The following is a 23,138-nucleotide window of genomic DNA, read 5'->3' on the forward strand; positions in this document are numbered from 1 at the left end:
TTTTAAGGGGTTGGGGTTTCATACAATATTTTCTCACCTAACTTATTAAAGTCTTGGATCCCAATTCCTTATTAGTTTTTCCAATCTTAGTTTGATATGGAGCTCCTTTGTCAACTTCTGGTCTGTAATGTATCTAGCCTTCTAAATTCTAATGTCATCATCTTATTCCTCTCATTGCAAATTGAACCAAATTCAATGGAAATCCCCCACTTGGGTTTTGCCCTATTTATGGGTTGAAAATATATATCTGGGTTTTTTGTAATGCTGTATTGGTGTGTAAAATTGTTGTGCCCAATACATTGGACAATATGGAGATGCTGTAAATGACACATTTGAGGTTGATGACCTCCCCCCCCCCCCCCCCTATTGTTTTCCCAATTAGGTAATAGTTAATAGGATGAACCTGTGGAAACATTGTGAAAAGAAAAGGAGAATTAAATCGTGCGGATGGTTTCTGATCTTTGTTTTTTCTTTATTTTATAAATAAATATTATATTTTTATAATTAAGTGCTGTATTTGAACAGGCACAACAATTGTTTCAAATACATGCCCTTGCAAGCAATGAGATTGAGCACAAAGCAGAAACCAAGAAGAGAGTAGTTCCTTGCAAAGCTGCTGGCCAAGCTTGGGAGGACCCCACACTAGCAGATTGGCCCAAAAGTACAAATTATTTCTCCCTTCTGTTATTCACTATGTGTTGGTACTTCATTTATATGATACTAAGGCCAGATCTGCTGGTCTATAATGGGTGCAGGCTAATATTCATAATTTTCTAACCGATTTTTTTAACAAATTTTTTATAAAACTCAATTCCTTCAACTACTAGGTCTTACTCATGTTATCCTTTTATAAGATTGGGTCTGATTCTCTTATGATGATACTATGATAGTAACGTGGGAATTTAATAGTAAATTTTTTTGTCTTGATTCTAAGCAAAAAAATAAAGTTACTATGTCCGATTTTTATTTTATATAAATTGACAAAGTTTATGTTTGATTGAACTTGGATCAGTTGAAGGTTTTTTCACTAATTCAGTTTGCTGTGTATGTGCTATACTCAATTTTCTTTATTGAATTTAATGTGAAAAAAAAAATGTTTTCTTACATGGTCTTGACATTGATTTGACTTAATTTATATTCAATTTATTTTCCAATTTTAAATTATTCAATCAAGCTCACAAATTACAATTCAGACCCTGATATTAAATTCACTTACAAATGGTTTTTTTTTTTGTCAAGAAATGTTTTTTTGCTTGATGATTTTTGTTTCCCTTATTACATTTTGTTATATGGATTGGTAGTAATGGTTTGCTGCGTAGTTTTGAACACACAACTCAATTTTGAGATTATAAGGAAGACAAACACACATTCAAAATTGAATCTATATTATTAGGTTGAGAGTTTAGGTCTTTGACAGAGATATAATGATTAATTGAGAAACACAGAGAGAGAGAGAGAGAGAGAGAGAGAGAGAGAAGCTATTTATAAATAAATTACCACTTATCTAAAAATCGTAAATTGTTAGAAACTAATAAATTTAATTATTCAATCAAAATTCTTAATTGCTCTTTCTGAAATCCTATTGCAAGGACGGGGCTAGCAGTTTATTCACGTGATTTCAAATCAATATCTAATCTAATACTATATATGTTAAAGCAGAAGATAAGAGAAAGTAAGGACCTACAATCAAGGATGTTGGGAAAGGTAGTGAAGACGGTTAGAAATGCGGAATACATGACGGGCCCACCTGGACGGGCATGACGTCCCTGCTTGACGGGTCCACCTGAACGGGCATGACGGCCCTGATTGACGGGCCCGCCTGAACGGGCATGACGGCCCTGATTGACGGGCCCGCCTGAACGGGCCTGACGGCCGTTCTTGAAGGGCTACCTGAACGGGCCTGACGGGTTGGGACTGTTGGGCCTGTGCAAGGGCTATCCCACGCGCGTTGAAGGTCCATCGCTGACAGGCCCAATAAGGGCCCATGATCCGGAAACGGGAATCCTTGCTCACCACGCTTAGAAGAATTGGGACTAGAGTCCCACATTGAAAAGATGTGAAAACCAAAAAGGAAAAGTCAACCCTCTATCACTATAAAAGGTCTAATACCCACAGTAATCGAGGTACGCTTTAATTGACCCTCTCTAACGCTCTAAGTAAAAACAAGAATAATTCTAACTTGACCGTCGGAGAACCTTTGGCCGGCACCACACCGGTGCCCTGTGAAGGACGTCCGTCGATTGTTCTTGTCGTGCAGGTTCGATTCGAGTCGCGAGTACGGTGTGACCCATTGGTGACAATTTTCAACGTCATCAGTTGGCGCCGTCTGTGGGAAAGACGACCGGATACGGTAACATTTCCTAGATAAAGGAGTTACATGGTACTCACGCGCTCGATGGCAACCACAAATGACGTCCAAGAAGAAGCCCCTACGACTGCCCTTGAGAGACAGGTCAAGACGCTCGCCGCAGCCGTGGAGCGCCTCACCAAACAAAACCACGACCTGACAGAGCAGCTGAATCAAAAGAGTGCAGCGGTGAATAGCCAAGGAGAAGATCAAGAAGGGAACAGTGAGGAAAGGAGAAATAATGACGGACCACAGGAGAGTAACGCCCCGAGCAAACAAGTGCGACGGGACGCTAGCATCCCCTCAGTGACGGACACAGCTCCACAACCCATCATCGCGGAGATGCAGGCGATGAAGGAACAGATGGAAGTCCTGATGAACGCTCTCAAGGGGCGAGTGTCCAGCGATCTTGACGACCTTGTCAACCGGACTGACTCGCCATTTACAGCGTCCGTCAACTCCTTCCCCCTGCCGAGTAAGTTCCGCATGCCGAGCATGGAAAGCTATGACGGAATCAAGGACCCCCTCGATCACCTAGAGACCTTCAAGACCCTGATGCACCTTCAGGGAGTGGCGGACGCAATTATGTGTAGGGCATTCCCTACAACCCTGAAGGGCGCGGCAAGGATTTGGTTCAGCCGGCTGACACCAAACTCCATCGGCACCTTCAGGGAGCTGAGCGCTCAGTTCACTACGCACTTCATCGGAGGACATCGGTATAAGAAGTCCACAGCTTGTTTAATGAATATCAAGCAGAGAGAGGAGGAGACGTTACGGGCCTACATATCACGCTTCAATAAAGAAGCGCTCACGATCGACGAAGCCGACGACAAGATATTGGTGGCAGCGTTCACGAACGGGCTGAAGGGGGGTAAGTTTTTGTTCTCCCTATACAAAAACGACCCAAAGACCATGTCAGAGGTGCTTTACAGGGCCACCAAGTACATGAACGCTGAAGACGCATTGTTAGCCCGAGAAGACAGACCCAAGAAAAGGGACAGACAAGAGGACCCCCGACAGGACCAGGGGCGGAAGAGAGGACGGATGGGAGATCGAAGGGAGGAGAGACGCCCAAAACCAATGGGCGGAAGGTTCACAAGTTTCACTCCGTTGACCGCCCCGATAGACCAAGTCCTAATGCAGATTAAGGACGAAGGATCCCTGACGTTTCCGGGAAAGTTGAAGAGTGATCCCAACAAAAGGTCCAGAGACAAATATTGCCGCTTCCACCGTGACCATGGTCACGACACGGCCGACTGCTATGATTTGACGCAACAAATCGAAACCCTTATCCGACAAGGGAAATTGAAGAAGTTCGTTAGTAAGGAGAGAACGGATCAACCCCCACAAGAACAACACCCCCGCCGAGAGAACGAGCGACCAAGGCCCCCATTGGGGGACATAAGGATGATAATTGGAGGAACAGGTGCGGCCGGATCGTCAAAAAAGGCTCGCAAAACATATCTTCGGATGGTATAGAATGTCCAATTAGCAGGCACAGTGCCAAAGATGGCAAGAAGGGAAGGCCCTATCATCGGGTTCTCGGAAGAGGATGCAAGGCGCCTACACCATCCACACGACGATGCCCTCGTCGTCACCTTGCGGGCAGGCGATTACAACATCCACCGAGTGTTGGTCGACAACGGTAGTTCGGCCGACATCTTGTATTATCCGGCGTTCCAACAAATGAGGATTGATAGGGAGCTGCTGATACCAACAAACGCCCCGCTCGTTGGTTTCGGAGGGAGTAGAATATTCCCTTTGGGCGCAGTCACGTTATCGGTGACGGTAGGAGATTACCCACAACAAATCACCAAGGACGTAACATTCTTGGTGGTCGATTGCTCGTCAGCCTACAATGCTATTATTGGGCGACCCACGCTCAACTCGTGGAAGGCGGCAACATCAACTTACCACCTGATGATCAAGTTCCCAACAGAGTATGGGGTAGGAGAGCTACGCGGAAGTCAAATTGCCGCACGAGAATGCTACGTAGCTATGATGGAGGTGGAAGACCAGATCCAGGCTTTGAACATAGAAGAACACCGAACGACGACAGAACCTACAGAGAAGCTAGAGGAGATAACTCTCGACGGTTCCAATCCAGACCGAACCACCAGGATCGGAACGCTTGCAAAACCCGCAATCCGTCAAGAGCTCGTGGCTTTCTTGAGAAGCAATAAGGATGTGTTCGCCTGGAGCCATGACGATATGCCAGGAATCGATCCCTCGGTCATGGTACATAAGTTGAACGTGTTGCCCTCGTTTCCACCCGTCCGACAAAAGAAGAGAGTATTCGCCCCGGAACGAGACCAAGCAATAGCGGAAGAGGTCCGCAAACTCCAAGATGCAAGCTTCATCAGGGAAGTCTACTACCCCGATTGGCTGGCGAATGTGGTAATGGTGAAGAAAACGAGTGGCAAATGGCGGATGTGCGTGGACTTCACCGATCTTAACAAAGCATGCCCCAAAGATAGCTATCCCCTTCCAAGGGTCGACATCCTAGTGGACTCGACGGCTCAACACCAATTGTTAAGCTTCATGGATGCTTTCTCGGGTTATAACCAGATCCGCATGCACGAGGACGACCAGGAGAAGACTTCGTTTGTAACCAGTCAAGGTCTCTTCTGTTACAAAGTAATGCCATTCGGTCTGAAGAATGCAGGGGCAACATACCAGAGACTAATGAACAAGATGTTCGCACAGCAAATCGGGAGGAACGTCCAAGTTTATGTCGACGACATGCTGGTGAAGAGCCGGAAGGAGGAAGACCATTTGGAAGATCTCAAGGAAACATTCGGCACACTTCGATCCTACAACATGAAGCTCAATCCAGGAAAGTGCGCGTTTGGTGTAACGGCAGGAAAATTCCTAGGATTCATGGTATCTCAAAGGGGGATTGAAGCTAACCCGGACAAAATCCGAGCCATAATGGAGATGGCCCCCCCGAGAAACGTGAAGGAAGTACAGAGCCTTAACGGCAAGGTAGCGGCATTGAATAGATTCGTGTCGAGAGCGACGGACAAATGTTTACCTTTCTTCCGAACATTGAAAAAGTCATTCGAGTGGACGGACGAGTGTCAACGAGCATTCGAGGAGTTAAAAACCTATCTATCTTCACCACCTCTACTGAGCCCCTCGCAACCAGGTGAAGAGCTCTTCCTCTATTTGGCCGTCTCCACTGTGGCCGTCAGCGCGGCCTTAATCAAAGAGGAGGACAGGGCACAGAAGCCCGTGTACTACGCCAGCCGGGCGCTCCGCGGTGCCGAGGAAAGATACCAACCTATGGAGAAACTCGCTTTTGCGTTGGTCACGGCGGCTCGCAAGCTCAAGCCCTACTTTCAAGCCCATACCGTGAACGTAATGACCAACAAGCCCTTGCGAAGGGCACTAAGTAATCCTGAGGCCGCAGGTCGACTGACGCTGTGGGCAATAGAATTGAGTGAGTTTGACATCAAATACCGCCCACGTGTGGCCTTTAAAGGACAAGCTGTAGCCGACTTCATAGCAGAGTTCACGCATGACGCGGACAAGGGGGCAGAAGAACCCCCCCAGTGGAACATCTACACCGACGGATCATCCAATAAGCGAGTTGGAGGAGCCGGCATAATATTGCTGTCACCTGAAGGAGACGAGATTGAATCTATGGTCCGTCTCGACTTCCCCATTACCAACAACGAAGCAGAATACGAAGCGGTAGCAGCAGGACTCGACCTAGTCAAAGCCGCCGGAGCTGAAAGTGTGGTCGTGCATTGCGACTCTCAAGTCGTGACCAATCAAGTAAACGGAGATTATGAATGCAAAGGGGAAAGGTTGAAGAGATATCTTGATCAAGTGAGGGCTAGAGTCGACGGGCTAAAAGCAATATTCGTCCAGATCCCCAGGGGAGACAATGAGCCCGCTGATCGGCTAGCCAAAGCCGCTTCAGCAGAACATATGATAACACCGGGTAATGTGCTTTCCTTTGTTCAAATCTTTCCGCTAATAGACCCCGACAACATGCAGGAGATACGCTCCGAAAGAAACTGGACTACGCAGATAACTTCATACCTAAAGGACGGGATATTGCCTGAAGAGAAGGAGGCAGCGAGAAAGTTAAAAGTCCGAGCGGCAAGGTTCGTCTTGATAAAAGACATTCTTTACAAGAGAGGTTTCTCCCGTCCTTACCTAAGATGTCTCGGGGTTGAAGAGGCAGACTACGTGATGAGGGAAGTACACGAAGGAATATGCGGGAATCATTCTGGATCGCGGTCGTTGGTGCACAAACTGTTACGAGCTGGGTATTACTGGCCGACCATGCAAAAGGATGCTGAGTCCTACGTTAAAAGATGCGACAAATGCCAGAGGTTCAGCAATTTTATCGGACAGCCAGCTGAAGAGCTAACCCCCATAACGGCTCCATGGCCGTTCGCTCAGTGGGGACTGGACATCATGGGACCTTTCCCAACGGCGATAAGACAGCTAAAGTTCTTGGTAGTGGGCATTGACTACTTCACGAAATGGGTAGAAGCGGAAGCCTTGGCCACCATTACAGAAAAGAACATTAGAAGTTTTGTCTGGCGGAACATAGTATGTAGGTTTGGTATTCCTAGAGTCCTTGTCTCAGATAACGGGAGGCAGTTCGATAACGGCCCCTTCCGTGATTTCTGCTCACAGCTAGGAATAAAAAACCACTACTCGTCCCCCGCCCATCCTCAGGCTAACGGTCAGGTTGAGGTCACAAACCGATCCCTGCTAAAGATTATCAAGACTCGGCTCGAGGGGGCAAAGGGCATATGGCCAGAAGAACTGCCAAGCATACTGTGGGCATATAGGACAACGGCGAGGACTCCGACAGGAGAGACACCGTTTCGACTGACATACGGGAGCGAGGCAGTCATCCCAGCGGAAGTTGGGCTCACAAGCTACAGGGTTCACAACCACGACGAGGGAAGGAATGACAAATCCATGAGGCTACAGCTGGACCTTATAGATGAGGTCAGGTCGGCAGCAGAGCAGAGGATCGCTAGATACCAGGATCGCATGTCCAGACATTTCAACTCCCGGGTCCGACAAAGAAGCTTCCAAGTAGGAGACCTCGTACTCAGGAGGGTCATGGGTACAACTAGAGACCCTACACAGGGAAAACTAGGCCCCAACTGGGAAGGACCCTACAGAGTTACGTCGTGGAAAAGGAAAGGGACATACCACCTGGAGACAATAGACGGAGAAAAGCTACCACATCCGTGGAATGCCGAGCACTTGAGGAAATACTACCAGTGATAGCGACACGACAACCAGTTTTTCTTTTAAGACTTTTTGGCATTATTAACTTTTCTTTCAACTGTTTAACTATATTTTTGCTACAATATTGACGTGCCTTTTTTAAGCCCAAGGGGGCAGGCACTTTTCCTTTACGCATTTCTATAGTCAGATGCAATTTTGATCTTCTACTTGAATGTATGTCATTGCGATTGTCCACAAAGTTAACGGAAACAAAATGAAGTCCACAAGGCGGACGGATCATCCTACAGGGGTGATAACCATAAGTCCACAAGATGGACGAGCAGAAAATAAAGTCCACAAGATGGACGGATGCACTATGAAGTCCACAAGATGGACGGATCGTCCTACAAGGACGATCACCCTAATTCCACAAGGTGGACGGATCATCCTACAGGGGTGATAACCATAAGTCCACAAGATGGACGAGCAGAAAATAAAGTCCACAAGATGGACGGATGCACTATGAAGTCCACAAGATGGACGGATCGTCCTACAAGGACGATCACCCTAAGTCCACAAGGTGGACGGATCATCCAACAGGAATGATAACCTTAAGTCCACAAGATGGACGGATAAACTATGAAGTCCACAAGATGGACGGATCGTCCTACGTGGACGATCACCCTAAGTCCGCAAGGTGGACGGATCATCCTACATGGATGATAACCTTAAGTCCATAAAATGGACGGAGCATCCTACAGGGATGATAACCTTAAAGTCCACAAGATGGACGGATACAATATGAAGTCCACAATATGGACGGATCATCCTACAAGGACGATCACCCTAAGTCCACAAGGTGGACGGATCATCCCACAGGGATGACAACCTTAAGTCCACAAGGTGGACGGATCATCCTACACGGATGATAGCCTTAAGTCCACAAGATAGACGGATGAAAAATATAAGTCCACGAGCTGGACGGACCATCCTGCAAGGACGATCGCTTTATGTCCACAAGATGGACAGATCATCCTGCATGGACGACCACTTCAAGTCCACCTTAAGTCCACAAGATGGACGGATCATCCTACAAGGACGATCACCATAAGGTGGACGGACTATACTAAATGGGGATAACTTAGTCCACAAAATGACCACTTAAAGTTCACAGGTTGGACGGATCGTCCACAACGTGGACGGAATTAAGATGAAGCAAAGAAGACGGACTAATCATCTTACATAACAAAGTAGTATCAAAAAGATGGACGGAGCATTCCACAGGTCTTGCAAAGAATAAGTTTTTAAGATCAAAAGCATACTCATACGCAAGCGGATGTAAACAGGTCAAGCAACGACAAAACATATAAAATGAAGTGCACGGATTCATTTAACAAAATAGGCCATTAAACGGCAATGTTTACACATCATCAACAACAGATGAGAATTGTTCCAAAAAGAAAAATAATAAAATAAAAATAAAAATCCTTCTACTGAGCCTTGTCCGCATTATCGACGGGCTGTGGAACTGTCTCCATGTCAGCCTCAGCTTGGTCATCTTTTGCTGGTGCAGGCGCCTCGTCAACAACGGCGTCGTCGACATCAAAGAGGTCGTCTGTATCCTCAGAGGCAACAGGCACGACGGATGACTGGACCGGGTCTTCAACTTTGAACTTGGAAGGGTCCACGTCTGGATAAGCTTGCCTGACTTGACGGAAGGCATCCATGAAGCCCTGATGGAAAGAATCGCCCAGCTCAGTGATTAGGGCGTCGGAGTCACGGTATTCACGGACCGCCGCGTCCTTAGCCTGACGGACTTTGTTCTTCAGCTCGGCTATCTCTTTGTCCTTGCTCTCTAGAGCCTTCTTTGCCTCCTTCGTCGTCTGTTCAAGGCTCTTCCTTGCCTTCTCCGACAGCTCAAGCTTTTTCTCTATTTTAGGTCTCCAGTTTTGCAGTTGGAGGAGTTCCTCCTCCGTCTTCTCCGCCTTGGCCCGTACACGATCCAAGGCCGTCTCTTGGCTGAGGCACCGTCCCATCAGCCCCTTCATCATGACCATTGCCTGAAAAATCACAACAGTTATAAAACAAACTTTCGACAGATGATTTAAGTTGCATTTGAATAGTAGACGAACTATCTTACCTGTGTGATGGCAAACAGGCCCGTCTCCCCCATGGCCTCCGTCGAGTGGTTGCCTAAGTCTTCATAATCCTCCGCCGAGATGATGGAGGAAATCTGTTCTAAGGCATGCTTAGAATCCTCTCGAAGAAGGACGGGCGGCTTCTCGTCAACCTTCGACGGGCCTTTCATCAAACCCTTGCCAACCCCGTGCTTGGTTGGAGTGACCGTCTTCGGGGGCTCCGCCATGAGTCCCACGACGGGATCTAGAGACACTTTGGCCTTCTTGGCCTGACGGTCCGCTTTGGGCTGAGTCTTCCGCTTAGCAGACGGATTGCTTGGGCCCGTCGCAGGAGGAGTGTCGTCAGCAGTCTTCTTTGCAGCCTTTGACCGAATCAAGGCTCTTCTCTTGGCATCGTCCATCTCTGAAACGTGGACGGGGGAGTTAATTAACAAAAAATAAGATGCACAATTTCTTTAACTAAAGGGTGACGAACTTACGTCTCCTTATCTGTGTTTCGTACTTGACGGCAGCCGCTGTAGGTTCCGGTCCGTCGCAATACCAGTGAATGGTATTTAGTGTTACCAGCTTCGCCCAAGTCCTTTCCTCCGGCTTGGTCTTTTTAAGGATTTTCTCAATGAAAGCAAACTCCTCAAGGTCAATTTGGGGCCGTCGTCTAACTGCAAAAGAAGAAAGAGGACGGTTAGATTATATTCAAAAAAAAAAAAAAAAAAAAAAAAAAAAAAAAAAGAAACTTAGTAATGTTAGAGTTTGGAGGATAGTCCATACTAGACGGATCCAATATGCCCCAAGTAGTGTCGACGGGCATGAAATCTGTCTCCCCAGGACGACCCATCCAACCGTCGCCTTCTAGGAAGAAGAACCGACTCTTCCAATCCCTATTTGAGTCCGGCGTATCATAGATTACTTTCAGCAACGGACTCCTAGGGACGAAGCTATAAATCCCCCTGGATTTGTCAATCTCGTCCGGACGGTAGTAGTGGAAAAACTCCCTAACCGTCAGCCTCCTTTCTCCGTTGGACATGGCACCGTACAGTACCTCCATCGCTATAAAAACTCTCCAAGCGTTAGGGGAAATCTGGTTCACAGATAACCCCAGCTGACGGAGGAGCAAACGGTGAAGCGAACTCAATGGAAATCTAAGTCCGGCCTTCAACATTTGCTCATACACCCCGACTCCCTCTACCCCGTCATAGTAACACCTCTCTGATTTGTAGGGTAGACGGATCGTAACATTCTCTGGAAGTTGGTAATTATCTCTAAATGTCTTAAAGTGCTTTTCCTTGATAACGGACGTGAAGAAATTCACCGTCCACTCTGGTAGCATGACGAACTTCCTAAGCCCATCAGCACCAATGACGGATCTGACAACTTGATCCTCACCAACACCAGGTCCCTCGTCTGGATCAACCACCTCCAGATCCTCATATGTTGAGGACGAGGAAGATGTGGACGGACTACTATCATCTGGACTACCTTGTTCTCGTTGACTGGACGGATATACTTCCTCGTAATCCACCCCATCACGAATAACTGACTGATTACTCGACGCACTAGACATTTCCTACACGAAATGACAAGAGCCTAAGACTCTGACGGTCTATGTGTCTATAACGGATGTGGATTGTAAGGAAAATTAAAACAAGTATGAGTTTTAAGAAGAGCACTTACCAGTTTTGCCAACGAAGTGACGAAGGACGGCGTTGACGACTAAGGTAAATGAACGGATCAGCAAATTACGACGGGTACGCTCTGACAAGGGTGACGGGTGAGCTCTGACAGCTTGATTTCTACTGAATCTGAAGAAATGAGAGGAATCTCTCCATTATTTATAAGAGAGATGCACGGAAGTCGAAGCGTCGCTTCGATCCGAGACAAGGTCCAATCAGCTTGCAACACGTGTCATCGGCATTAATTACCTTCGTACAGCCTGTCTGTAATTGGTGTAATCGACGGACTCCTCATTTGAACCGTCATCCTATCTTGTGTAGATCCGTCAAACCCGTTATGACAACTTTAAACTCCCCATCACATGAGCCTCCTTCCGTCGTAAAAATACCCGTCATACCCTCACTTTAGGATCGTCACCCCATTGATCCTATATCCTAAAAACTGGCGGACCATTGGGGTGAAGGGGGCAACTGAAGACGGTTAGAAATGCGGAATACATGACGGGCCCACCTGGACGGGCATGACGTCCCTGCTTGACGGGTCCACCTGAACGGGCATGACGGCCCTGATTGACGGGCCCGCCTGAACGGGCATGACGGCCCTGATTGACGGGCCCGCCTGAACGGGCCTGACGGCCGTTCTTGAAGGGCTACCTGAACGGGCCTGACGGGTTGGGACTGTTGGGCCTGTGCAAGGGCTATCCCACGCGCGTTGAAGGTCCATCGCTGACAGGCCCAATAAGGGCCCATGATCCGGAAACGGGAATCCTTGCTCACCACGCTTAGAAGAATTGGGACTAGAGTCCCACATTGAAAAGATGTGAAAACCAAAAAGGAAAAGTCAACCCTCTATCACTATAAAAGGTCTAATACCCACAGTAATCGAGGTACGCTTTAATTGACCCTCTCTAACGCTCTAAGTAAAAACAAGAATAATTCTAACTTGACCGTCGGAGAACCTTTGGCCGGCACCACACCGGTGCCCTGTGAAGGACGTCCGTCGATTGTTCTTGTCGTGCAGGTTCGATTCGAGTCGCGAGTACGGTGTGACCCATTGGTGACAATTTTCAACGTCATCAGGTAGAGATAGAGTTATTTTCTATTTTTTGCTCCTATGCCTTGCTGCTTGCTTTGTTGTATATGTTCTTGCTGTTGGTTGTGCAAGGTGAATGGGAAAAGAAGCTGCCTTTGTTAGGTTTCTTGGTTCAATAAGAAAAAGGAGGAAGCTTTATATGTTTTTGGTCGTGCTTTCCTTGGGTTTCTTTGAGAGGTTAGTTTGACTGCTGTGGAGAGTTGTTGGTGGTCTTGGCCCTCTCAGGTATGTGGGGAAGGAGGGAACTTTTTGTATTTCTAGGCTAGGAAAGGATTTTGTTTATGGAGTTATGGAGGGCTGGAACAGTGGTACTTTTTATATTTGTTATGTTACTTTTTTTCTTTTCTATCTCATTTGTCTATATTGAATTGTGCTTAAGAACAACCAATGCTATTGCCCATTATACCTAGATAAATAAATCACTTTGTTGTATACTGCAGAATATGAGCAGCAAGATAGAGTTACAAAAAATTGCCCCCTTTTGTAAAATATGTTACTATCTAATTTTATAAAGAACATTTTTCTACAATTGAGTTGGCTTATCAAACTTGGAATATATGTAGTTTGTTTTAAATCTATCCTACATATGTAAAGGGTTTGTGATGTTTCCTTCCTTAGAGGTATAGAGTATGGGTATGTACACTTTACATGAAACTGTAATTTGTCTTTACACAAATTTTACTATTAATAGAAAAATTTTTTGCTGCGATTGTTTAAATATGAGCTATGAAAACAAGAGGGTTAATTTTTTTTAATAATTTGATAATTCAAGAACAGGGTGTTTGAAACTAACAAATATAACTATAATGTTATATAGATTTTGTAGATAATCTTTGTGCTTTCCCGTGCATCGCACGGGTTAGCGACTAGTTGTTTATGTTTTATAAACTTATCCACTCATATTTATATAAGTTTTAGCAAATTACTTGGATTATTGGCCCGTCCTACTTGGTACCTTGTATTGCAAGTCATGATTATTAGAATTTATAGCATTTGAATTTGAATGGTCATTTTTTTTTTTAAATCATAAATTAATTCATCTATAATAATAGTGGGATTGAATCCATATTCTCAAAACATTACGATTGCTAACTGATCTATATATATAATAATAGGTGAAACTGAGAGAAATTCAAATTAGAATTCCAAATTAGAGTTCCGATTTTGCGTCATGTGTTCTAAATTATTTATTCTTAAAGAGTTTTATTTCTTAATTTTTGAATCGAATGTGAGACCAAATCATAAATATTCGTCAAGTAAGTTATTAAGGTACTGTTTAGGTACCAATTATTGCGACCACGTTTTATGTCAAAACGCATTTCAGGCCTTTTTTTTTATGAACAGTGCAAATAGGCATATCTATAGTAACCCTTTGGTGAACAGTAACTTTTTTATTGTTTTCAGTTTTCAGCAAAATAAGCGATATCCAAACTTACCCTAAGTACAAAAACTAAAGAGTCTAGAATAAATGAATAGTAAAAAAAAAAAAATGTTTCACAATAATTAAAAAAAAATGGACAATTTACATTTAATATCTAATAATATCTTTACAAAAAATTTTGTTAACAAAATATAAAAATGACTATCAATAGTGTTTAAATTATATATATATATGAATTATATTATGTATCTTATTGTATATCTTTAAATGTATCCATGTATATGCATGAGGTTATAAGTTAGTACTAATATGATAGAAAATATCTATCTTTTCGGTATACTTTCTCCAGTTCCGTTGCAAAGATAAAATGTTAGTTGAGATAAAGTTCATCACTGCTGATTTTATTATCTTTTCATTTTGACATTTATGTATTCCTAATATTCCAAAGGAATCCTAGCAAAGACTACATGTTGCAATTATAAACTCGATAGAGCTGGGTTTGTGGCTGACGTAAAATCGTTTTGAACTTGCTCAATGTCTTCTTTGATTAAGGAGTTACTAGATTTTATGGACTCCCAGGGCTATAGATAACTATTTTGTTTTTATTTATTTTTTAGCTCTCTTTTCTTGTATACATCATGTGTACTTCTTTCTTGTTGTTGTTGTTGATGATTTTTTTTTTTTTTTTTTTTTTTACTTAAAAAAAAAATTATACACCCTAGTATATATTAGTGTGTGGTGTTGAACAAAATTTTTAACACATAAAGTGAAATGTATGCGTGGAGAGATTTACGATAGATAGTGTCTTCTTCTGCAGTGAAATTTAATTTTTATAGACTTTTGAATTTGGATTGTATTTATTACACATAGTATGTTTTACACAGTTTTTGTGCAGCATATACTTCCCTTTGAATTTTGTTACTACTCTCTTTAAGTCTCCATGGCCTTTGATTGACTTGTTGACTTCTTCGATCTTGAATGTTATCATTTGGTTTTTGATTTGCTTTTAGTTTCACATGTCATTATTGGCTTTATGAATCACTTTGAAATTTTCTAATTGTAAATCTACATTTTCTATGCATATTCTTTGATATACTTTTGGTTTCCTTAGTCATTATTAACTTTTTGAATCACTTTCAAAATTTCGGTGAATGCACATCTTAATTTGCATTTTGAACTTTACTTAATTCCTTCGTTCTTTTGCTTTTCTCTTGTGAACAAAAATGAATTTAATTTTTTTTTTATATAAAAAAGTATTATAATGTCAACTTCATTGTAAAATACAACAAGAGAATCATGTGATACATCACTTTCATCGTGCGCAATAGAACTAATTTGAAGTAATAACTTTTCAAGCATATGCCATGGAAAGTGGATTTAAAAAGAGGGAGAGCAATATTCATGAATCATGATTTATGGCTTAATGTTGGACAGTAACATAAAGTTCACTAGCCCTTTTATTGTAGAAAATAATGGGCCTGGAGCTATGGCATGTCACTCTGTTCACTTTTCAAGTCTTTTGGGCATTACGGACGCCCTAATTTCCTTCAGTGCTTTCTATGTGAGAATATGAAGAAGCAGGCCCAAATTCTATGAGATATGGTATATAGGTCTCAAGCTCATTTGGACATGGCTGTGAAGAAGTGTATCCAAATTGAATTTGGAGGGAGTGCTATAAAGGCCCTATTTTTGTTCATGTTATTGCTATGCTGCTCTTTGTTTCATTATAAAATTTAGTTAAATTTGAAAAAAAAAAAATTTGTCGATTGTAAAATTTTTTGTAAAATTTTGTAACATGTTTTACCAACAAAAAATATAGTGGCTCTCCTCTCATCTAGTGGTTGGGCCGTTGATTAGATAAGCTAAACTTTAGCGATTAAAAGGCACTTCATGTTTTAAAAGTTATATGTCATGTGATATCTATTTTTATTTAAATTATTTGATAGAGCGAAACCAACTAAGCATAAAAGAATTACGCTATAGGCTATAGAAGTAATTGGTGGATGAAAATCAGAATAGATCACAAGGCACTTAATTGTAGAATTATCAATTACGTAAGTCGGCAAAGACAGACAGCCCCCACAATGTGTATTATTAAGAAGCCCAAGCGGCAAGTGCTATGTTGATATGATTGGCTTTTAAAATTAGTTTTGTAGAGGCTATAACGTGCTTTTGAGTTGGGTTTTGACTTTGTCCCATTGTTTGAAGCCTAATGGTCAATTACCAATTATCCACAGGGTTTTCTAATTGGGTACACAGCCAAGCACATTTAATTAATGCAAGTTGGTTGGGAATAACTGTAACACACTATGATATGAATATGAAAATTGGGAGGGAGAGAGGAGAGAAGAAGTGAAGTGAAGGCAACAAGAATACAGAAGATAATGGATGGAGTTATAAAGAATAATAAGAAGGAAGTACATGAGAGGAACATATGCATTTTTCTATTAGAGGAAAAAGTTTTGATATCTTCTTTTAAGTATGGTTAGAAAGTTTTCAACTAATTAACATTTTTTTGATATTTTTAACATAAATGTACAGATTTCAAATTTTCCCAGTGGCATTGTTAAATTATAAAAAATTAAAAAAAGAAAGAATCAATTATTTGCATTCATTAATCTTTTTATCAAGTTGTGACAAAATAGAAGAACCAATTTTAGTTTATCCAAAAATAAATAAATAAACTAATTTTTTTAAGTCACTATAAGAGTATTCCCCTTGGCATAAGAATTTACTTTTAAAAAAAAAATCACATAGCAACAATATAAACTTACACAATTTTATTTTTTAACTACAGGTGATTTTTGGGGTTTGATGGGCTAAATTTAACCCTTTTAATGCTAATATACTTATCCATGTGATGTGAGTGCTCAATTTTAGAAATGGTAAGTTGCTGCATGCACACATGTACACAATCACAAGTTCACCTGCACCAGTTTACACCTAAACACACCAAAGACACCTTACAAAAATCAGTTTTAACAGTCAAAAACAACAACATGATTCCATCCTAGACTCCTAGTCCCACACACCACCATCTCCAACACAGCAACACTTCTCTCTCTCTCTCTCTCTTTCTCTCTCTCTCTCTCTGTGTAATGGGCAGCACAGAGGAGCAACCCAGCAAACCCATATCTCTATACGACACTTCTTCCTCCCCATCACAACCCCTTCTCTCCAAACCACCTCCACCACCACCACCACTTCCCTTTCCTTCCTCTCCTCCTCACCACCCTTTTCCGCCGCTCGAAGACCCGCAGCCGCCGCCGCACGCCACCCCAGCCGACTCGGAACAGGACTCCGATCCCACACAGTACCTTCAAATCACGTACAACCACTCTCCCAGATCCTTCAAAGACCTCCCTTTCCTCTTCCTCTTCCTCCTCTTCGTTCTCTGCACTTTCGTCCTCGGCATCTTCTCCATCTTCCACCGCAACACCAGCTATTCCAACCTCTCTTCTTTCACCTATGACTCCAATTCAACTTCGTGCACCGAATCCACTCTGTCAAATTCAACAAACCTTTCGTTTTCGTTTTCGTTTTCAGTTCTGACGGGTTTTTCTTCGAGTTTTTCAAATTCTTTGATATGGGTTTTCGTTATTACCTTAATTTTGACCGTACCCATTTGCTTTCTCTTACTTCTTTCTCTCAAGCGTTACACCAAACAGCTTGTCTACGTTTCGCTTCCTTTCTTTGTCGTCATGCCAGTCTTCTTCAATGTTTATTGGTTCGTCGCCTGCACTCTTAGCTCCACTTGCAGCGACGATTTCCCCTTGGTTTACCGAATTCTCGTCCTCATCTTCGTGTTCTGCATAATCGCCGTGGTTATCTGGATCTTCGTGGTCAATTGGCATCGAATCGAGCTCACTGTGGAGATCATTAAGATTGCCTCCGATGCGCTTTATAGGAATTTGGGCTTGTTCGTGGTGTTGCCGTCTTTGACGATTGGGTTGGTGGTGTACTATGCGCCAATCGTGGTGTTCTTGGTTTTTTCGAGGCAGAATGGGGAGATTGTGGTTGAGGAATCGAGTGGAGAGTATAGTTGTGTGTGGAAGCAAGATGGGTGGGTGCCTGCATACTTTGCGCTCGCCATATTGACAATGCTGTGGTCTGCTGCGGTTATGGTGGAAGCTCAGGTTTTTGTGATCAGTGGGACTATTGCACAGTGGTATTTCTCTAAGGATGAGCCTCCGAGGCGGAGCATAAGGACTTCCTTGAGGTGAATTTCTGCTACCATAAGTGTAATGTGTCATTTTTTATATGTATGCATGTGTGTGTGTTTTGGTGTGTACTGAGTTTCATATTGGGCTGTGTACTAGGTTGATGTAGGTTATATAAGTGATCACGAGGAGTTCTGATTGTGTTTGCTCTCTTGTTTGGGGTATAGTGTAGATGTGGCACTTTTGTTGTAATAATTGGTGGCTAAATAAAATTAGGACAAATTGTTAAAGATTTTGATGAATCTAGGATATAGCGTTAACAGACAAGTATAATGTGTGTGTGCGTGTGTGAGACTGAGTGTCATCTTGGGCATGTATTAGGTTAATGTCGGTTATATAAGTAATTATGAGGAGTTTTTATTGTGATTCCTCTTTTTTTGGGTATAGCGAATATGTGGCGATGCTAAATGAAATTAAGATTTGTTGTTGGAGATTTTGATTGAATTTAGGATGTGGTGTCAACAAACAGATATAATGTGTCATTATGTATGAATGTATGACTTTGTGTGTTTTAGTGTATACTGAGTTTCATCTCAGGTGTGCACTAGGTTCATGTAGGTTATACAAGCAATAACGGGAGCTCCAATTGTAGCTGCTCTTGTTTGGGCATAGCGCAGATGAGGAGCTTTTGTTGTGACTTACAAGATTTGGAGCCAAAATGAAATATTATTAGTTGTCAGAGATGGTGATTGAGTCTAGTGTGTGTGTGTTTTGGTGTGTACTAAGTCTCATCTCGGGCGTATACTAGGTTAACATAGAGTATATAAGCAATTAAGAGATCGAGGAGATCCAATTGTGACTACTGTTTTTGGGTATAGTGTAGTTGTAGTGCTTTCGTCATGACAATTGGTTGCTAAATAAAATTTTTAGGATTAGTTTTCGGAGATTGTGATGAATCTAGGATATAGTGTCAATAAACACCTATAACGTGTGTGACTGCGTGTCATCTTGGGTGTGTATTAGGTTGATGTAGGTTATGTAAGTAATTATGAGGAATTTTAATTGTGATTTTTTTTTTTTTCGTTATAGTGTAGATGTGGTGTTTTCGTTGTGACAATTGGAGGCTAAATGAAATTAGGATTAGTTGTTGGAGATTGTGATTGAATCTAGGATATAGTGTCAACAAACACATATAACATGTCATTATGTATGTGTGTGTGTTTTCATGTTTATTGAGTCTCATATCAGGTGTTTACTAGGTTGATGTAGGTTATATTCTTATGTAGGCAATTGTGAGGAGTTCCAATTATGACTGTTCTTTTTTGGGTATAGCTTAGATGTGGCACTTGTTGTAACAATTGGAGGCTAAATGAAATTCTCAAGTGTTTACTAGTTTGATGTGGGTAATATAAGCAATTACAATGAGCTCTGATTGTGACTGCTCTTTTCTGGGTATAGCACAAATGTGGTGCTATTTTTGTAAAATTAGGATTAGTTGTCGGAGATTGTGATTGAATCTAGGATATTTTGTCAACAAACACATGTAATTTGTCATTACATATGCATGTATGTATGTGTCATCCAGGGTGTGTACTAGGCTGCTGTAGGTTGTGTGTGTACTAAGTCTCATCCCGGGCGTGTCCTAGGCTGCTGTAGTTTATATAAGCAATCATGATGAGCTCCAATTGTGACTGCTCCTTTTTGGGCATAATGTATATACGGCACTTTTGTTTTAACAATTTGAGGCTAAATGAAAATAGAATTAGCTGTTGGAGATTGTGTTTAAATCTAGTGTGTGTGTGTGTGTGTTTTGGTGTGTACTAAGTCTCATCTCGGGCATGTACTAGGTTAAGAAAGAGTATATAAGCAAATACAAGGAGATCCAATTGTGACTACTGTTTTTGGGTATAGTGTCATAGATGTGACACTTTCGTTGTGACAAATGGAGGCTAAATGAAATTAGGATTAGTTGAAGAAGTTTATGAATGATTGAATCTAGGATAGATAATAGCTTCTTGGTGCTGAATTGTTATATATCAACATAAACAATAATGCTTGTTGGTGATAAAAGAATTGGTAAGCTACTATGATTGTTTTGTCATGGAAGGCATAGATAATAGCAGTGCTTGCATTGTGTCTATTGGGCATTGATCGCTACTTGTTGCCATGGGGTACCAAGAATTAAGACACTACTTGAAATTCCCTGCCTTGGTGAAATGTGCAACCCTTCTTATTGCCCTTATGGAACTGGATAGCTACCTTCCTCTGGAAAAGGGTTTCTATTGGACCAATGGAGACCAAGTTTGTGTTGCTCTAAAATTTTTGTTATTGTGTAGTCTGAGGACCAACTTTGTTTTGTAGTTCATGTATGCTTTAAAATTACCATGTTGGAGAGCAGCACTTGTGGGATAGGGTGCTGTCAAGTGGCCTCTTCTATTGTGGTTTTGCAACCTTCACACAAAATTCTGTTCGACTAACCGACAAGCATACTAAATGGAAATAAACATCATATGATCAGGATAAACGGATAATATATATTTGCTTGAATACTTCAATTCAATCAATTGTGTTAATGGAATTGGAAAGTGAAAATGTCTTATTTGTATGTTATTTTCAGTAACTTTTTGGTGCCTCCCACACTCTTTTCTTTGTTTTGAATATTAATAGCAGCATGTTTCCGTGGATGTCTGTTCACTTGGTAGTGTCAGATCACTCTGGCCTTCAGTTGCATGGCCACACCTGGCATAGATGTCCAGCTCAAGCCTTTGAATTGTAGAACATTGGAAATTTACTGTAACTATTGAACTCTTAAGTTTTTGATCTTTTGTTTGTAAATCTGTACTTTGATTTGGTGCAATGAATCTCACATTCTTTATAATGTCCTATATCCTGTTGAATATGCTCAGAACCAAATCAATCTTCAGTAAATAGGATTAAGATTATGTTCTCACTATCAAAATGCCTCTTATTTAGTGTTTCCCTCTACTTGTCTGCCAAACCTTTCAGCACATTAAGAAAAAAGGGAGGGGAGGACTAACCTCCTTTGAGGTTTGGGAAGTGTTAGAAACCTCCTCTTATTTTCAGAAATGACACTTAGCCCGTAGACTATTACTTTTATTTTATTTTATTTTTCGTGATTTATGTTATCATATAACTGATGTGGTAGTAAACCATCCATGGTTGTTTTGGATGTGATTTTAATTTTTTTTTTTTTTAAATCTGTTTTGACTCAATTATAATAGCACATATATGGCCATACAGCATATATTTCTCATGTTTCTCCAAACCTTGAACATTGGGGGGGGGGGGGGGGGGGGGGGGGGGGGCTAGAGTGTCGTTTATGAACAGAGGAGGAGGTTTCTTATATTTCTCCAAACCTTGAAGGAGAAGAGTACACCACCCCTCTCCTCCCCCCCCACAACCCCCCCCCCCCCCCCCCCCCCCCCCCCCCCCCCCAAAAAAAAAAAAAAAAAAAAAAAGGAAAAGAAAAGAATTAAGTATTAACTATGCCTAGCTGAGTACTTTTTATTGAGAAAAATGTCAACAGTCTGGTATATGATTCCTTATGTTTTTATTGTAAACACTTGCAGAAATGCTTTCGGCCCCTCATCAGGCACAATATGTCTATCTGGTCTACTTATTTGTGCTGTACGTGTGGTGCGTGCTGCTGTTGATAGTGCAAGACATGATACTCCAGGGATTGTGAACCTTGTACTACGTTGCTGTGTTAATGTTTTGCTGTCAGCAGTTGATTTTCTTAACAAATTTACAATTAATTTTGTGGCAATAACTGGTGAATCCTATTGCACATCTGCAAGAATGACATATGAGCTTCTCAAACGTAATCTTCTCTCGGCTGTCTTTGTGGAGACCATCTCCACTCGCCTATTGAGTGGAATTATTTTTGTCCTCTCAGCTATATATGCCATTGTGGTATGTAGTCTTTCTGACTTCCTAATCATTTTTGCTTTTCAATGATTACTGATTCAAGTGGATCTTGTCATGAATTGATGATGTGAGGAGAAAATCCCCGATTCACATGTATAGTCTTTGTTGGAACTAAAAAAGAAAGATCTCTCTCTCTCTCTCTCTCTCTCTCCAAAGCATACATGAAATGATTAAATATCATAAAAAATAAAACTGTGTTACTGTGCCACTCTTAACTTATCAAAAGATGGCAAGTCTTAGTTGCGAACCTCTGACATCAGTCAATTGAGAAGGCCTTCAATACTATTAGACCAACATTGATAATTTCTCTGTCTTTGTTTATATGATCTTCATTACTTTCTGAGCTTAAAAAACTTTTTGAAGCTTTCTTTCTTTCTATCTCTCCTTTCTGTTTCTAAATTCTTGATATTAATGGATGTGCATAAGCAGGTCTGTGCTATATTAAAGGGTGTGAGCGATCTTGGGGTTGATTCATACTTTGTTGCTGCTTTGGCATGGTTGCTACTGATTGTGTTGCTGGGTTTCTTTGTACATGTGCTGGACAACGTGATTGATACTGTATATGTTTGTTATGCTATAGACAGGGACAGAGGAGAGGTTTATAAGCAGGAGGTTCATGAGGTTTATGTTCAGCTACCCATTAGTAGAAATCATAGACCATCTCTTGGTTCCACAACTCCCGGTGTATAAATAATCCTTGAATCAGAATAATGTATTTGTTGTTGATTAGTCATTTGTTCTGTGTATTAATTTGAACATGCCAGTCGGCAAATTGTGTATACCCGTGAGTGTTACCTTGTACAATTTTGAGATTTCTTCAATAAAGAGTTAGAATTTTTTGGTAACTTTGATCATCATTTAAGCAGATCTCCAAGTTGGGCTGTTACATTTCAACCAGATTCTTGAACTGTGAGATGTGTCTCTTCTAAGTTCTAATGCTGCTTACATGCATGCATATCAATTCAGCCTGAACTATTTCTGATGTCTGGTGCTTTCCTTGTTATCTATTGTATACGTTACTATCTGTAGGCCATTCAATGTGACACGTCCAAATGGCACAAGTGAAGTGAGGGAAGAGAAATTCAAACCCAGGTTCATCTTCATGGAATAATAGGGTAGTGCCACTCTTCCATAATACTTTTAGCAATTATAAGCTCTTGGAAAAACTAAAATGGAAAAAGTTTAGCCCCAAACTG

At 41.8% G+C, this 23,138-nt stretch overlaps 2 protein-coding genes across 2 annotated transcripts; one reads left to right on the forward strand and one right to left on the reverse strand.

The window, feature by feature from the left end:
* Positions 1–9,042: 9,042 nt before the first annotated feature.
* LOC126705178 (uncharacterized) lies at positions 9,043–10,387 on the reverse strand. Its single transcript, XM_050404102.1, has 2 exons — positions 9,693–10,387; positions 9,043–9,612 (listed from the first exon to the last, which is right to left on the reverse strand). Exons 1-2 carry the CDS (start codon positions 10,089–10,091, stop codon positions 9,043–9,045), a joined length of 969 nt encoding a protein of 322 aa, XP_050260059.1. The 5' UTR covers positions 10,092–10,387.
* Positions 10,388–16,813: 6,426 nt separating this feature from the next.
* On the forward strand, positions 16,814–22,787 carry LOC126705415 (uncharacterized). Its single transcript, XM_050404417.1, has 3 exons — positions 16,814–18,053; positions 21,585–21,927; positions 22,372–22,787. Exons 1-3 carry the CDS (start codon positions 16,933–16,935, stop codon positions 22,630–22,632), a joined length of 1,725 nt encoding a protein of 574 aa, XP_050260374.1. The 5' UTR covers positions 16,814–16,932; the 3' UTR covers positions 22,633–22,787.
* The last annotated feature ends 351 nt before the right edge of the window (positions 22,788–23,138 follow it).

The sequence above is a fragment of the Quercus robur genome, chromosome 11 (genome assembly GCF_932294415.1).
Source record: "Quercus robur chromosome 11, dhQueRobu3.1, whole genome shotgun sequence".
Classification (NCBI taxonomy): Eukaryota; Viridiplantae; Streptophyta; class Magnoliopsida; order Fagales; family Fagaceae; genus Quercus; species Quercus robur.

What these genes read in the sequence shown, in the direction of transcription:
- LOC126705178 (XM_050404102.1), bottom strand. Translation starts at nt 10,091, where the DNA reads ATGGACGATGCCAAGAGAAGAGCCTTGATTCGGTCAAAGGCTGCAAAG. An exon ending in GCCTGTTTGCCATCACACAG is followed by an intron (nt 9,613 to 9,692) that starts GTAAGATAGTTC and finishes GTGATTTTTCAG; the next exon opens with GCAATGGTCATGATGAAGGG.
- LOC126705415 (XM_050404417.1), top strand. Translation starts at nt 16,933, where the DNA reads ATGGGCAGCACAGAGGAGCAACCCAGCAAACCCATATCTCTATACGAC. An exon ending in AGCATAAGGACTTCCTTGAG is followed by an intron (nt 18,054 to 21,584) that starts GTGAATTTCTGC and finishes AAACACTTGCAG; the next exon opens with AAATGCTTTCGGCCCCTCAT. An exon ending in CAGCTATATATGCCATTGTG is followed by an intron (nt 21,928 to 22,371) that starts GTATGTAGTCTT and finishes GTGCATAAGCAG; the next exon opens with GTCTGTGCTATATTAAAGGG.